At 39.9% G+C, this 14,793-nt stretch overlaps 3 protein-coding genes across 3 annotated transcripts in view; 2 read left to right on the top strand and 1 right to left on the bottom strand.

Annotated features, from left to right (window-relative positions):
* The window catches only part of gpr179 (G protein-coupled receptor 179), a 32,504-nt gene extending 27,565 nt beyond the window's left edge, over positions 1-4,939 (top strand). Inside the window, exons 8-12 of the mRNA XM_072383713.1 lie at positions 371-509; positions 643-745; positions 2,763-2,909; positions 3,301-4,680; positions 4,817-4,939. Of these exons, the coding sequence (XP_072239814.1) occupies positions 371-509; positions 643-745; positions 2,763-2,909; positions 3,301-4,680; positions 4,817-4,939 (1,892 nt within the window). The remainder of the gene's footprint in view (positions 1-370; positions 510-642; positions 746-2,762; positions 2,910-3,300; positions 4,681-4,816) is intronic.
* Positions 4,940-5,402: 463 nt separating this feature from the next.
* LOC140305128 (uncharacterized) lies at positions 5,403-6,804 on the top strand. The gene has a single exon (XM_072383891.1). The coding sequence runs from the start codon at positions 5,485-5,487 to the stop codon at positions 6,727-6,729; it is 1,245 nt and encodes a 414-aa protein (XP_072239992.1). The 5' UTR covers positions 5,403-5,484; the 3' UTR covers positions 6,730-6,804.
* A 1,941-nt stretch (positions 6,805-8,745) lies between these two features.
* On the bottom strand, positions 8,746-14,584 carry mrpl45 (mitochondrial ribosomal protein L45). The gene is made up of 8 exons (XM_072383588.1): positions 14,508-14,584; positions 13,494-13,689; positions 13,115-13,232; positions 12,811-12,909; positions 11,620-11,668; positions 11,382-11,531; positions 10,490-10,663; positions 8,746-9,155 (listed from the first exon to the last, which is right to left on the bottom strand). The coding sequence occupies exons 1-8, from the start codon at positions 14,568-14,570 to the stop codon at positions 9,057-9,059; spliced, it is 948 nt and encodes a 315-aa protein (XP_072239689.1). The 5' UTR covers positions 14,571-14,584; the 3' UTR covers positions 8,746-9,056.
* Between the last annotated feature and the right edge of the window lie 209 nt (positions 14,585-14,793).

The raw sequence follows: 14,793 nt of genomic DNA, 5'->3' as shown, positions 1-14,793 counted from the left end.
TTCCTGTTTGCGGAAAAGAAATAACTTTATTAGAACAGTTCTGTCAAAATGCATGGAGTTTATTTGATCAAAATCACATGTTGACTTTTTGTACATTTGGTCATTAACTCAGTAATGCCAAATGTGTGTTTACTGAAGTAAAGCATTGTTCAGGCTTGAATGAAACATGTTTTTTTTGGATTAAAAAGCAAAAGTACAACAACTCCAATAAATACACTAGGTCAAAGGTTGACTATTGTAAATGAGACATAATTTAGTATTCTATCAGGATTGGAATGATAAAAATTTGTAGAATTGACAACAAGCATTATTTATCCTTGAAATTGTGAATGACCACCACTCACTGCATCCATACATTCTTCTGCCCCAGCTGAGCTTCTGTTCCTGTGCTGGGGCAGCTCCCTATGGACTGCCGTTAGGCCAGTCCCCTCGGCCTTCCATGAACCTCGCTACATGGGCATTGCCATCCACAACGAGTTGCTTCTCTCCTCAATGTTCCACATGTTTCGGTAACAAAAATCTCCACAATGTAGGACAGCTAACCTGTTTGCATGTGTAACACCTTAAGCAGCTCATTTATACTCTGCATTTCAAACAGCATACACGAACATGGGATGAGTTTGTGTTTTCTGCCTCTCTCAGGTTCACCTTTCAGTCTCTCCATCCTGACTGGATGCTACTTCTCTCTTTCATGCACACCCATGTCACTATCACAGTGACCCTGGCCCTGCTCTTTGTTCCAAAGGTATTGGACATTTGTATGTCATGTAATGTAATTATATCAATTTGATGATAGAGTAAATACTCAGAAAAGAACATTTTATTGTATCAAAAGATACTTTATCAATTCCTGAAAAGGAAACGATAGTATTTCAATAATAACCAAAAAAAAAAATAACCACATGATATTGATCAAATATTAGTCATTTTAAGCATTGTGTAGAGTTATTGCTGTGGGCAGGAATGACTTCAAATAACATTTGTGGCAGTGGAGCTGAAGAAGCCTTTGACTGAAGATATTTTATAATTTGATCTCTATCTTATGTAGAAGGTTTGTAATATTGCCCTTTATGTTTAGTAACTTGTTCAAAATTGTAGACAAACTCAGTGTTTCCATTTCAGTTAATTGTTCAGGTAAAGTCCCAGGTATCTGTTGTCATCCACCTCCACCTCCCCGTCTTCTCCAGGGATGAAAACACACAGTGGGTCTACATGATGAGATTAACTCGATTATAGTTATAGTTGGGTTACGCTCCTTATCTGACCAAGGGTAATTATCCTTTGTTACATGGCGGTGAATGAATCGAATCACTGGCACAAAGCATGCAATACCACAGTAGATAAATGGCGCTGTACCCATTTCAACTATCGCTAATAGAGCCACTTCCGGTTGATGTCTTCACCACCAACAACAAAACTAAGGGACTTGAGAAAGATGGCGAACGAAGAGCAAGATGAAGCTACATCCCTCTACATCTGTGATGATCTGGTTATGGCATAAACGCGATGCACAACGGCGCATTCTCCATTGTGTTGTTTGTTTCTTTCTGAAGGCGGCGACAACAACAGTAATATCGTCTCCTTCTACTTCCGGGTGACGATCGCGGGAAAAAAATCTCGAGCATGCGCAGAACGCTTGATCCTATACACTGTCGTTTCCAGGCACATTAAGTGGGCAATCGGATCGAGTTATCCCAGGGTCTTAATTCGATTTGATTTCTAGTTGGATTAAGCTTGTTACATGAGCTGAATAACTCAATCATATTGTAATTTAGCCATTAATCCGATCGCCCGCATGTAACTACACTGACAGTTTGGCTCACTATGAGGTGATTCTTTCCACACCATGTAACAAAGGGGTGGATCGGTTCCCTGTACTCAGCCTCTTGTCCATCAGTTAGTGCGGTTACATGCGGGCAATTGGATCGGATTAATGGCTAAATTACAATAAGACTGAGTTATTCAGCTCATGTAACAAGCTTAATCCGACAAGAAATTAAAACCGATCGGGTTACTTGCGATTAAGACCCTGAGATAACTCGATCCGATTGCCCACTTAACGTGCCTGGAGACGACAGTGGATAGGATCGAGCGTTCTGCGCATGCTCGAGATTTTTCCTGCGATCATCACCCGGAAGTCGAAGGAGACAATATTACTGTTGTTGTCGCTGCCGTCAGAAACAAACAAACAACGTTATGGTTATGCCATAACCATGCTCATCACAAATGTAGAGGGACGTAGCTTCATCTTGCTCTTCGTTCGCCATCTTTCTCTTTCCTCTTTCTCTTGCCTTAGTTTTGTTGTTGGTGGTGGTGAAGACGTCAACCGGAAGTGGCTCTATTAGCGATAGTTGAAATGGGTACAGCGCCACTTATCTACTGTGGTATTGCATGCTTTGTGCCAGTGATTCAATTCATTCGCTGCCATATATCCAAGGATAATTACCCTTGCTCAGATAAGGAGCGTAACCCAACTATAACTATAATCGAGTTAATCTCATCATGTAAACCCACTGACTGATACACCCATAGAGTTCTGTAGTCTGGAATATGTAGGATTATGTATTTTATTAAATTATCTCTAGTCTAATGATGGCATCTGAGGAAAAATGTCTTTCAAAAATCTTGAGGTTATCCCTGTCCTGGCTACAAAAAGTTGGTGGGACATCAAAGTTTTTGTGAATTATTCTAGGATCATGAATCTTTGCTTGATTTCCAGCCAGGATACTCACTACATTTTCACATATTTGTGTGTTTCACAGTTTCTCCATGTGTCAAAGCCTGGGAGAGAGGAGATAGCAGCAGAGGTCTATGAAGATGAAGTGGATCTACGACGTTCTGGCTCATACCTCAACAGCAGCTTTCGCTCTGTTTGGAGTGAGCACAGTGTGGACCCGGATGACTTTCGGGTAAACTCTCTTTTCCCCTCAAACCGATGTTATCACTTCACACTGGGACATAATTCAAAAATTGTGGAAGAAATCTTAAAACACACATCAAAAGAAGAAAAATAAATGTTTCTTAAATATTTGATTTATGATTACATGTAGACTCACTTAACCTAATCTTAATGTTATTATAATTCAAATAATGAATTAATAGCAATAAAGTACAATCAATGAGTGAGCAAACAAATGACCTTTCTCCATCCTTTATCCTTTGCCTAACCTAAATTGTGCTCTCCTTACATGTAACATCTTTCCTCTGACTTGTTACTGTCATTGTCTTTTCCTGTCTTCAATCATTCCAACTATCTGTTCAATCCCATCATCAATTCCCTTGCTTCTTCATATGCATCAGGATGAACTGAAGAAGTTATACACCCAGTTAGAAGTCCACAAGACGAAGAAGATGACCACAAACAACCCGCATCTGTCAAAGAAGCGCAGTTCTCGATGTGCACTGGGGAGATCCATTATCAAACGCATTGTTGAGATCCCAGAAACTGTGAGCCGGCAGTGCAGCCGTGAAGAGAAAGATGGATCTTTTCGTAGTAAAGGTACTAATCAGTCTGACTCTTTCAGGCGGCCCCCAGATACTGTTAGTATCAGTTACAGAAGTTCAATAAAATCCCCATCACCATCCATGCGCAAGTCCAAAAGTGATCATCACTATGTCAGGGAACGAGACTCTTCCCTACGCGACTCAACATTAAGGGCCAATTCTGTGAAGAGATCCTCCCAACGATCTGACACAGACTCTTTGGATATTCCACCAGGTGTCTGTAAGTCTGCCAGTGCCCAGAATCTGACAATTGATACCAATCTTCTGCATCCTGATCACACCAGACTTCATAAATCTAGGAGCCTAAGCTCCTCTACTACCCATTCTATCGAGAATATAGCAAAGATCTCCAGATCCAGCACAATGCGGTCGAGACAGAGCATATCCATAAGTGACCAGACACGTAGTGCTCTTCAGTCTGAGTCATTTGATAAGGCTGAGGTTTGTCCTTGGGAAGTGGAGCCAGAACAATTAGGGGAGAAGAACCAGAAGCATGTGACATATGCAAACTCTGAAGATGGTGAGGACAAGACCCCGCCATCCCCACAGGCACTTATCTGTCCCTGGGACCACTTACCACCTGTAGAATATAATCCTAGAGAGCAAAAAGAACCTCAAGGTGACAGTGTGCTCACCAAAGCACCAGTTACTGTGTCTGCAAGTGCACCAGGCTCCCCAAGACCAAAGGTAACAAAGGATCAACGTGTTTTTTCTTTCCGCACCACTACCAATAAGTGGCTTTCTGTTATGGGATCAGTGGATGCAAGCAGTAAGTCCAATAAGGATGTACACTTAAATAGAGAGGATTCTGGTTCACAAAAAAGCCAAGAAAGTAAATATTCCTCCTCTAGTAGACGTCCAAGCATGGAAAAAAGGTCACTACAGAAAATAAGTATGTCAACAACAGATGGAAAACCCTCTCTTGTGAAGCAAAATGCAGTTAGATTGTCTTCTGGGGATTCAACTGACAGAATCCCACGAAGTTTTATAATTCTAAAATCTGCTGTCTGCCCTGGAGAAGTTGATGACAACATCGAACATGCATTTTTGTCAAGGCAGAGCAGCAAACGTAGCAGTATAAGTTCTTGGGACAATGCAAGCAGCTCTAGAACTCCGTCAACTCGTAGAAGAGGTAGTAATCGAATTAGACCAGCCTGTAATGTTTCTGCCTCAGATGTATGTCCATGGGATGGAACTGGTTCTGCCCAACAAGGAGAAGGACCAAAGAAACAACAGAGCATCAAAGCAGATGTCTGTCACCGGGAATCACTGATATCTGAACAATCTAATGTATGCCCATGGGAATGTCAAGAGCAAAGGAATGTTCAAGGACAAGAAAGTGGTCCGACTGAAGTGTGTCCTTGGGGATCAAAGGATATTCCTGCTACTTCTCAAACTACCCTGTCCAAAGATTCACAGACTCAACAATCTTTGAAACATGTAACAGAAGTATGTCCATGGGAGACCGTAGAAACCCCCAAAATTTCAATAAGACAAGATAGTGAATATGCTAATGTTTGTCCTTGGGATGATCAGGGCAAAGCTGAAGGTATGTATGAAAACCTAAATCCTTTGGAGAACAAGGGAACACTAACTGTGCCCCTAAGACAAGAAGCCACAAAGCCTGCCATCTATCCTGGTGCATCCAAAGAGGTCATAAGTAACAACCAATCACACAATATAATATCAACTGCCCTGAATCGAGGTGAACAAGTGTCTAAGACAGTTGAAAGCTGTCCATGGGATTTCTCTGATGCACCTAAAATTATGGAAGATACTTGCCCATGGGAAGGGGATAGCAGAGAGTCTACAAATACATACTTATCTTCACAAATGAATATTAAGGTAGACATTTGTCCCTGGGAAACTGGACATCAAGGCAAAGCAGGTGATTCAGAAAAAGGTACCTCTCCTATAAAAGCTGCTTCCATACAGATTGAAGTGACAGATAACACTAAAGTAAATGTGTGTCCCTGGGAAATGGAGATCCCACAAAAAACTACTGACACTAAAATGCCACAATTGCTGAAAAGACCATTGGATGTTTGTCCCTGGGAGACTGGTGAATCAGAATCAGGAAAACCATCAGATAGTCATGTAAGCCATGCCACAGAGGAGGCAGGTGTAGTCAAAACTGAACACTCAAAACAATTAGAGAAGCCACAAAGACAGGAAAATGTTTCTTCATCCGAGAGGGTTGACTCAAAAGTTATGAAAAAACAAGACAGTACTCATACAGACGTTTGTCCATGGGAGACACAAGAACCAAAGGTTGTGAAAAAACAAGACAGTACTCATACAGACGTTTGTCCATGGGAGACGGAAGAACCAAAAGTTGTGAAAAAACAAGACAGTACTCATACAGACGTTTGTCCATGGGAGACGGAAGAACCAAAAGTTGTGAAAAAACAAGACAGTACTCATACAGACGTTTGTCCATGGGAGACGGAAGAACCAAAAGTTGTGAAAAAACAAGACAGTACTCATACAGACGTTTGTCCATGGGAGACGGAAGAACCAAAAGTTGTGAAAAAACAAGACAGTACTCATACAGACGTTTGTCCATGGGAGACACAAGAACCAAAAGTTGTGAAAAAACAAGACAGTACTCATACAGACGTTTGTCCATGGGAGACGGAAGAACCAAAAGTTGTGAAAAAACAAGACAGTACTCATACAGATGTTTGTCCATGGGAGACGCAAGAACCAAAAGTTGTGAAAAAACAAGACAGTACTCATACAGATGTTTGTCCATGGGAGACGGAAGAACCAAAAGTTGTGAAAAAACAAGACAGTACTCATACAGATGTTTGTCCATGGGAGAATGAAGACAATGTTACAAACAAACAAGACGGCATAATAGAAGTTTCTTATCTATCTGAAAGGGAAGAACCTAGAGCTGCTGGAAAGAATGACAGCAATGGAGAAGACAAAGTTTATGTTTCCTACAGTGACAAAGAGGACACAGTGAACCAGATGCCACTCAGTGTAGAAAACACTCCAGCAGACATAAGCACAGAGCAGACAGATGAGTCTAAAGCAAATTTAGCCTTGGGTCGGCGTGATGCTTTGTGTCCATGGGAGACAGTAAGGAGCCCATCTGGCTCATTCACAGACAATACTTCAGATGTCTTTACATGGGAGCCTGAGAATATTCCAGAGGAAGATGAGGAAGATGATGCAGAGTGTGCTGCTGAGGCTCTTGTATTCCCACCAGATTTGTGATCTAACCCTAGCCAGTATTCATTTTTAACTCATCCTGTAACATCAAAGGGAACATGAAATCTATCAAACCTGTCTGTTGATACCCTGATGACAGACTTAGGGAACTATTTCTAAACTTCCTGAACTACACATGGAATGCAGGATGCCCAGCAAAATATCTTCCCTTCATCTGGCAATTGATTAAAGATTTTAAAGAATTAAAAAATGAAGGTGTACAATAATTAACGAGACACAACTTGAGGGGTGTTTGCCTATCCAGCTAAGACATGGGCAAGTCTGACTATGAAACTGGTTAAAGTAACTTGCTGACTAGACACCATTGGTTGTGCAAACAAGTTTATATTTACTGAAGCACATTTAGTGTACTCATAACATCCCTCATTGACCCAGCAATGAAATTACATGTTGAGTGATGGAAGAGCATCTAAGGCTATTAGATGAGGTCCCCTTTTCCTGCTACTACCCCCCCCCCATTTTAAAATTAAAATCTATCATGTGTCTTTGTATGTTTTAGGTGACAAACCATATGTTTGCTTGTAAAGTATGCCCATGGCTAAGAGGAGTTCATCCCGAAGTCTGAACTTAGATCAGCAGAGCTCAACATCATAAATTTTGTTTAAATTTCATCATGGACTTTGTAGATTAAATGCTCATCTTAAACAGCTCACATCAGATCAATTCAATCAAATTTCATTTTTCACAGTGGAATTAATCACAATTGTTGCAAAAATCTTAAGCAATTTATACTAATTTTAGCTTAACACATTACGACATGAGGAACCCCTTAAGCAGTCTTTGAAAACCTCATCAAAAATGTATTTTCTGAAAAACTCGACAAATTGTCAGTGTTTACAAAGCCCACTATTATAAGTTTAAAAATAATAATAACCTTGGCCACTACTGTAAATATCAAATATTCTAAATAGAAAATGTACCGTTATGTGTCCCTTATCAAATCATGCTTGAGTGTGATACACAAAATTTGCATCTGGTCTTTACAGGTTAAACATCAGACTAAACTTCTTGACTAAATGCTAGTTTTGATTCAATTCAAATGTGAAAAATACAGATTTTACACATTAAAAAAAACATAGAATAATTGCCAAAAACTAAACAAAAATAAAGCTCTATAAGCATAAATAAAAATAACTCTACCCTTTTAAGTCTTTTCTATATCAGAAAAGACTTGAGCCATATAAAAAGCCATTTGCACAATTTTGGAACGAGTTGATTGGACAACAGACTAAAATGGATGGCGTAATTAACAATGGAAACACAATGATTGCAAAAAAAATTGATGAATGCAGCTTTTTTTGAAAACGCTTAAGAGAATGTGACCATGTTCCACATCTATTTCTCATTAGGTTGGCTGTTGATTTTTATTATTTTTTTTGTCAATTATATTTTTAATTAGATTCTTTCTGAAGACAACATGACTTACATTTATTGAAGAGAAGTTGTAATTTCATTGGCACCACACTAATATTGACATTCTTTGAAGTAATGAAATATGGAAGTCTTTCTGCATGAAAGCATTAGCATCTCTTACTAAAAAAAAAGAAATACACACACACACACACATATATACGTTAAAAGGGAATCCAACATTACACTGTCTGATATGAATGCATATTATATTAAATATGTTCCGAGGCATGATTCTTTGCACTTTATCCAAAACTTATATTGCAAAATGTTATGGAATTACAGTCATCAGATTTTCTAGGAATGTTATTAATGTCCATACGAGCAATTACTATGTGAATTCAGTAGTGGTGGTGAACAGTTTTGCTGATGCAGTGTCAGTCTGAAACATTGGTTTCAATCACTCTTACAATATATACTCTTTTTTTGTGTGCCGTAACTGTTGTGTAGAACAGATTAATTGTTGTAACACAATCCATGACAGCAACTGACATGTAGTGGTGTGAGTGAAAGTAGGTGGGACACTTTTTTTTTTTTTGTAATTCCGCATGTCACCATGCAGTATATTCATCACAGAAATAAACCATTAAATTTCTGTAGACACACGCATTTTATTTCTCACACATGCCAATTAAATTTGTCTCATGTGAAAAACAAAAATCTGTGAAAAAAATTAACCTTGAATACAACTGTTGTTTTGGTTGTTGATAAAGATGCAGCTTAAAAAGACGGTTGTCTCTCTAAACTCACCTGCTGCTGTGAGCGTTTCAACAGCCAAAAACTTTCTCAAACAGCACAGAGTGGTAAAAGGAAGTGGTTTCCTGGCCTAATTCGACACCCTGGCCAAAGATTTATAATGTCCTATGGTGATTTAAAACTAAAGACCAGTGTCCCCTGGTGGTCTATTTATACCACTGCACTGCTGCTGGTTTGGGAACTTCAAAATTGAGGGCGTCAAATTCTTGCCATGGCTTCAGCTCTGGACCAGGAATGCAGACCGTCTGAAAGAGTGAGAAGAGCACTGGTGAGTTTCTGCTTCACATTGTAGGAAACTAAAAGGGAATCAGCATTCTATAACATATACATAGTTAAGTTTATGCATAAACTGGACATAACTCTGCCTTTCAGGTAGACATCAGCCACAATATTAAAACCATGGCAGACGTCCTCTGTCCGTACCCCGATGGGTTTGGGTTGTTGTGGCAGCAAGGAGGGAACCTACACAATATTAGCTAGGCAGATTTAATGTTGTTGCATACTGCTGTAGTTCAGGAAATTAAACATGTTTTATTGCTTTTAAATGCAAAATATGAAGACTCTGTGACAATACGCTCTTATTTTAAACATTTGACTCTCACAAAATGGCAAAAGAGGGCATTTAAGCATGTGGTGCACTACAGGCACCAGTTTGATGTTTGTCTGAATGTGTGAACAGTAAGAAAGCATTTCCAGGCAGCAAACTGCTCCATCTGTCAGGAAAATCTGAGGCACAGCAGAGATTGACTCACAAACACAACATGGCTACATACAAGGTAACTGCAAGTTATCTTCTGCTCCTATTTTGTATTTTGCAGACATTGTACACAACCTCAAAGTTAATCAGAATTCTGTGTCGCCTGCGCTTCAACAACTGCAATATTAGTATTTGTTCTTCAATATTTATGAGCTCCAACTGCAAATACAGCTGCTCCACCTCGGTTGCCATTGTTCACTGTCGTTAACTCTGACTGGAAGAAAAAGCAAGAATTCGGCTATAACTCCTGAAACCACACAAACGCACAGCCACACCCCCCTAGCAGCATGGCGGTGAATTGCCGAGCAATGTGTTTCCTCGATGCAGAACTTTGAATGCTCAATGACGCAGAAGCATAAACTGGGCTATAAGATGATCCACAAATGTCACCATCTTTACATATTCCAAAGTATCCAAATGTATGACAGTGATGCAGAACATTCAACCTATAATCTATATAGACATAACCCCATCATCTCCCCCATAAAGAACAAGGAATGCTACAACAAGCAGCATGTCTTGTCTACAACAAGTCCCTGAAAAGCCTGCAGAGTGTTATAAACCAGGTCTGAAGCAGAATTTGATCTGTAACAGTATCTCTATGAGAAAACATGGGCCATTTAAAGAGGATATACAAAGGTATAATAAAGAAAAATGCATCAAAAAGCCTGAAATACCCAACATATTCCATCAAATCTGTTCATGTCATCAATGAAATTAAGTATGCACTGGCCAGTTAATAAAATATTTCTTTAATTTACAAAGCCTTAGCCCTTTTTCTTATGAAAAGATTGTTGTCAGTGATGAATAGTAGAGGATCACCTTAACAACTGGGTCCTTGGCAGGAGCCCATGATGGCACAATTTTCGCATGTAACCGCCATCTGCCATAGGGGTTGATGAGGTGCCGTTCTATGACCAGGTACTCCAAGACGTCCTTCGGCTGCTCCTCACTGCCCAGCAACAGCCGTCCGAAGCGGTCATAGATGGCAAGAGTCTGCAAAGCAAAAAGGAAGAAAGTGGGGCATTCTGTGATAGAAATCCTGATTAGAACTTTAAATACAAACCCCTGAAACTTCTCATGGCTTTTCTTTGTGTCACTCATGAATTGTGTGACCTGAAATGCTTTTTGAAGGTTTTTGATGTAATTCAAAATGGCGGAAAATCCAATATGGCGTAAATGACGTCACAGAGTGTGTTGAACTAGTCTATATTTGCTACATATAGCGCCCCCTAAAAGTCAAAGGTCACCAAAATTCTCAAAGAAGTGGTCATGAGTCTGTGTTAGAAGTTTGAAGTCAAAACATAAAGCGGTCACCGAGATATGGTCTCACTTCCCGTTTGGTGTCGTCGCCACTGAGTTTGATTGGCTGGTACGGACAAACGGAAGTGAAATTAAAAAATCCACACGATAACTTTTGTGCAGCTTGGTCTGAAAAGTCTTTGGGTCAAAATTACAAGGAAATCGTGTCTTCGTGGCTTCGCTGCTAGGCCCCCAATTATACACAAGTAAAAGAAAAAAGCTGAATAGTAGAAGAACTGATGAAAGAGGCCAAAGGCATCGAACCCAAAATGGGAGCAAATTCTAAGTAAAAATGTGTGCATTCTAAAGTCAATACAGCTAAAACTTGTTCTATTTGTTTGCATGCAGGCATAGCACAGCAGGTTTGGTATTAGACTGTAATGGAGAAAACTCAAAACCATAAAAGTCACACCTGCTTAGAGTGCATGCGGACTGTCACCTGCCCATACAAGTTGCCTTTGGTCACCATGTCAGGGCAGCGGGCATGAACAACTCTGGGTACTTCCAGAGACTCGACAAACTTCCAGCGGATAGTCTTGTAACGATTCCCTCTGGTCATCTCCTGAACACAGCACAGAGGAGAGATGGCAGAGAACTCAATGTCTGATTAAACTGAAGAAACCTTTGCAACTTTTAGAGCAAGAACTTACAGGATAACACCTTTCAGTAACCAGCGAATGAAGCTTCTCCTTATTGAACCTGGAAAAAAAAGCAGCAAATGTTCAGCTTCTTCTTGAGAGCCAGAGGTGAGTTTGATCAAGAAAAGAAATCCCAGTGAAAAGAGATTGTTCTGTTTAGTAGCTTTTTCCAATTCCATTTTCAAGTTCAGACATACTGAGCAGACACCATCTTCTAGTGAAGACAAAGAAATGTGTTAAAAAGCTTTAAAAACAGAGTGAGAGAGTGTTTAAGTCATTCAGGCTGTGGTAAATGAAGTAGTGTGTGTCACTGAGTGAAGTGACCAATTGTAAAGCACTACATGAATCGTGCATTTACCATCTATTCTTCAACACATTTAAAACTATTTACTTTTAATGCTCAACTGAAATCTTATTCATATATGAATCAGAACATATCTTCTTTGAGGCAGAAGGTTGTTAAAAGAGTTGAAAGGTTTTAGATTGTGTATAATCTAACTAGAGACAATAACATTTTGATGGGAGTAAACGAACAAAACTCACTTAGCTCGTTACACAACCTAATTTGGTGAAAATGCAACAGGTCCTTTTTATTTGGGTGCTTTCTCTGTTGGGTAGAACTAAAAATACCATCACAATGCACATTTTTTCGCACCATAAATTAAACAGGAAGCGTACGACACACAGTGTTGCTGTGTTCAGTTCCACTGAAACAGATCTATTGTGAGAAAAATTACCTCAAACTGAAGCAGGCTTTTAATTTGAAGTTTGTGGAATGTTTTCTGATTTGAGCCCAAAATAAAACAAATTGATTTGTACTGGTTCAAATCAATTTGCTTTTTAAATCGACAACAGAATCAATATTAATCAGCATGTTCTGCTGCAGATACTGGCTATTACACACTGCTGCTAGCTTCTGCACTACTGGGCTTTCATGTACCTCATAATGATAGCAAATCTAGCAAATATAGAGCAAAATCTTGGAGCTACAGAAAAATGAAGTGATAGAGCAGATGAAGACTGACCCATTTAGATTATCATAAATTACTAATCAGTTTGTCAGTTTAGTTTGTTTTCTAGATTATTTTATCTGTGGAACTGATGGCAGATTCAGTCTATCACACTTCTATGACACATGTCTCACTGCGTGTGTGAGAGTGTTGTGCTGTGTTAGCTGGTTTATCGAGGTGTTGGTTTCCTTACTGTGTCAGAGCATTGTGAGCCTCAGTAAAGATTTCTTGAGCTTGCTCTGCAAAAGCCTTTGTTGAGAACTGAGAGTCATGCTCTTTGATTTTACGAATCCTGGAACAACACAAACATAATACACGTAAATCATCATATCAAAGTGGTTTTGGGTGAGGAAAAAAAGCTTAATGAGGTGGTTAGAAAAACTATGCAATCTGTCTTAATAGCCCTCACCAACAGGAGCGTTAGTCATCTCCTGAAAGACCCAGGAATGTTGGACAACAAAAGTTTCTACAGAGGAACGACATGAAAACAATCTTACGCTAGCTGCGAGGTGGCACTCTGTCGTATCTGCTCAGTTCGTTGTTTTAGGCCTTCTTTGGACAGAGTGGAAAGACGAGCATCACCTTCTGGAGGGATGTAGGGGTCAAAGACTCCCGCTAATGAAGACAACAGGACACGAATGATCAATCAGTATGTACCTTCCAGTCGGGTAAACTTTTCAGAATTATTTGTTTCAATTTGTAACTGCTGTCTAATTACCCAGCATCAGTTCTACACAAATATTTGAGTGAAATATGAAGATATGACTTGACAACCAGTATTATTTCAACATAACATTCATGGCACATAATGTCCCAACTGAAACAGAGAAATTTACACGCAAGCATTAATATCACGCTCGAACACTAACACATTACCCGTGCAGGCAACATTGATGGGCCTCTCAAAGTACTGCTGTCGGAAGACGATGCCTGCCGCTTTAGCCTTGGCCTCTGGGTCCTCCGTCCTCTTCCCCTTTAATCCCACAGCCGGAGGGATAAAGTACCTCTTCTTGGTCCGGACTTGCAAAAAAAGTGGGACGGGATGTTGCACATCCAGAGAGGTGTAAGCATTCTGAGCAGGAGAGGACAAACAAGTTTAACTACCAGATAAGCGTTCACGAAAGGATTTATATATTTACACGAAGTTGCCGAACTCCAGTGATGCTCGAACACTTTTAGCTTTTGATGACACAGTTGAAGGCCGCAATCAGGGGGATTCTTGGAGTTAGTGGATATGTTCATTACACTGATATGTGCTTCTAAACTTTTTTTTTTCTTCTTTTGTTTTGTCCCCTTCCATGCAAAAGGAAAGAATACTAAGTGAAGGGGAAATTGGCCTGGCTCACCTTGTACTTTGGAGCATGAAAGGCATTAATTTCATTTGGGGTTGACAGAATCTGTTCACTCTGATTTTTCCAGAAAGAAGAAGAAATGCCAAAATCTACATTTGAGACAATCACTGTTTAACTCTGAGTCTCATTTGTCTCTACACTGTTGTGTCCCGTTTGGGGACTTGCTAAAAGTCCTGACCTATTCTGTATAATTTCGTATGAGGACTAAAAGCTCGGGAGGATGTATTGTGGAGAGAAAGCCGGAGTATCCGGAGAGAATCGACACCACACATCGCCAGAACATGCAAACTCCTGACGGAAAGAAACCTGGGAGATAAGAACCAGGACCATTCTGCTGCCAAACCACAGTGCTAACCACTACACCACCGTTTAGCACTTCTGAGAATGAATGTGGCTATTCACGTCCTGGCAGACAGCTAACGTCAGTGGAGCTGATACCCCCCAGGATCACATGCAGAGTTCATAACAAGCGAAACAAAAGAATTCCTTCTTCAGTATGTTGACTGTATGCGTGTAAACGTATTAAAGGAGCCAGTACCTTCAACCTGTTACATGTTACTCTGTGGAAGGCTACAAGCGTCCTCCTCATGGACATCGCCATCTTGCCCTCTCAGTCAGGATATTCAAAACAAACTTCCGGTCAACACTTTCAAAATAAAATGCGAATGGTTATTAAACTTTTGATGTGTTGGGCAAGTAAACGTTTGTCTTTGCTTCTCTTATCCTTGTGTTTAGAAGCCTGTACACGCCCCCTTACTGTGAGACGCATAACATCTGATACAGATTTATTGATATATTTAGTTTTTAAAAAATAAGTTGTTGAG

This window comes from Leuresthes tenuis, unplaced genomic scaffold (assembly GCF_036924035.1).
Source record: "Leuresthes tenuis unplaced genomic scaffold, fLeuTen1.0.hap1 SCAF_4, whole genome shotgun sequence".
In the NCBI taxonomy this organism is placed as follows: Eukaryota; Metazoa; Chordata; class Actinopteri; order Atheriniformes; family Atherinopsidae; genus Leuresthes; species Leuresthes tenuis.
Note: the sequence above shows the minus strand (reverse complement) of the source record. Positions and strands in the feature narration are given on the sequence as shown.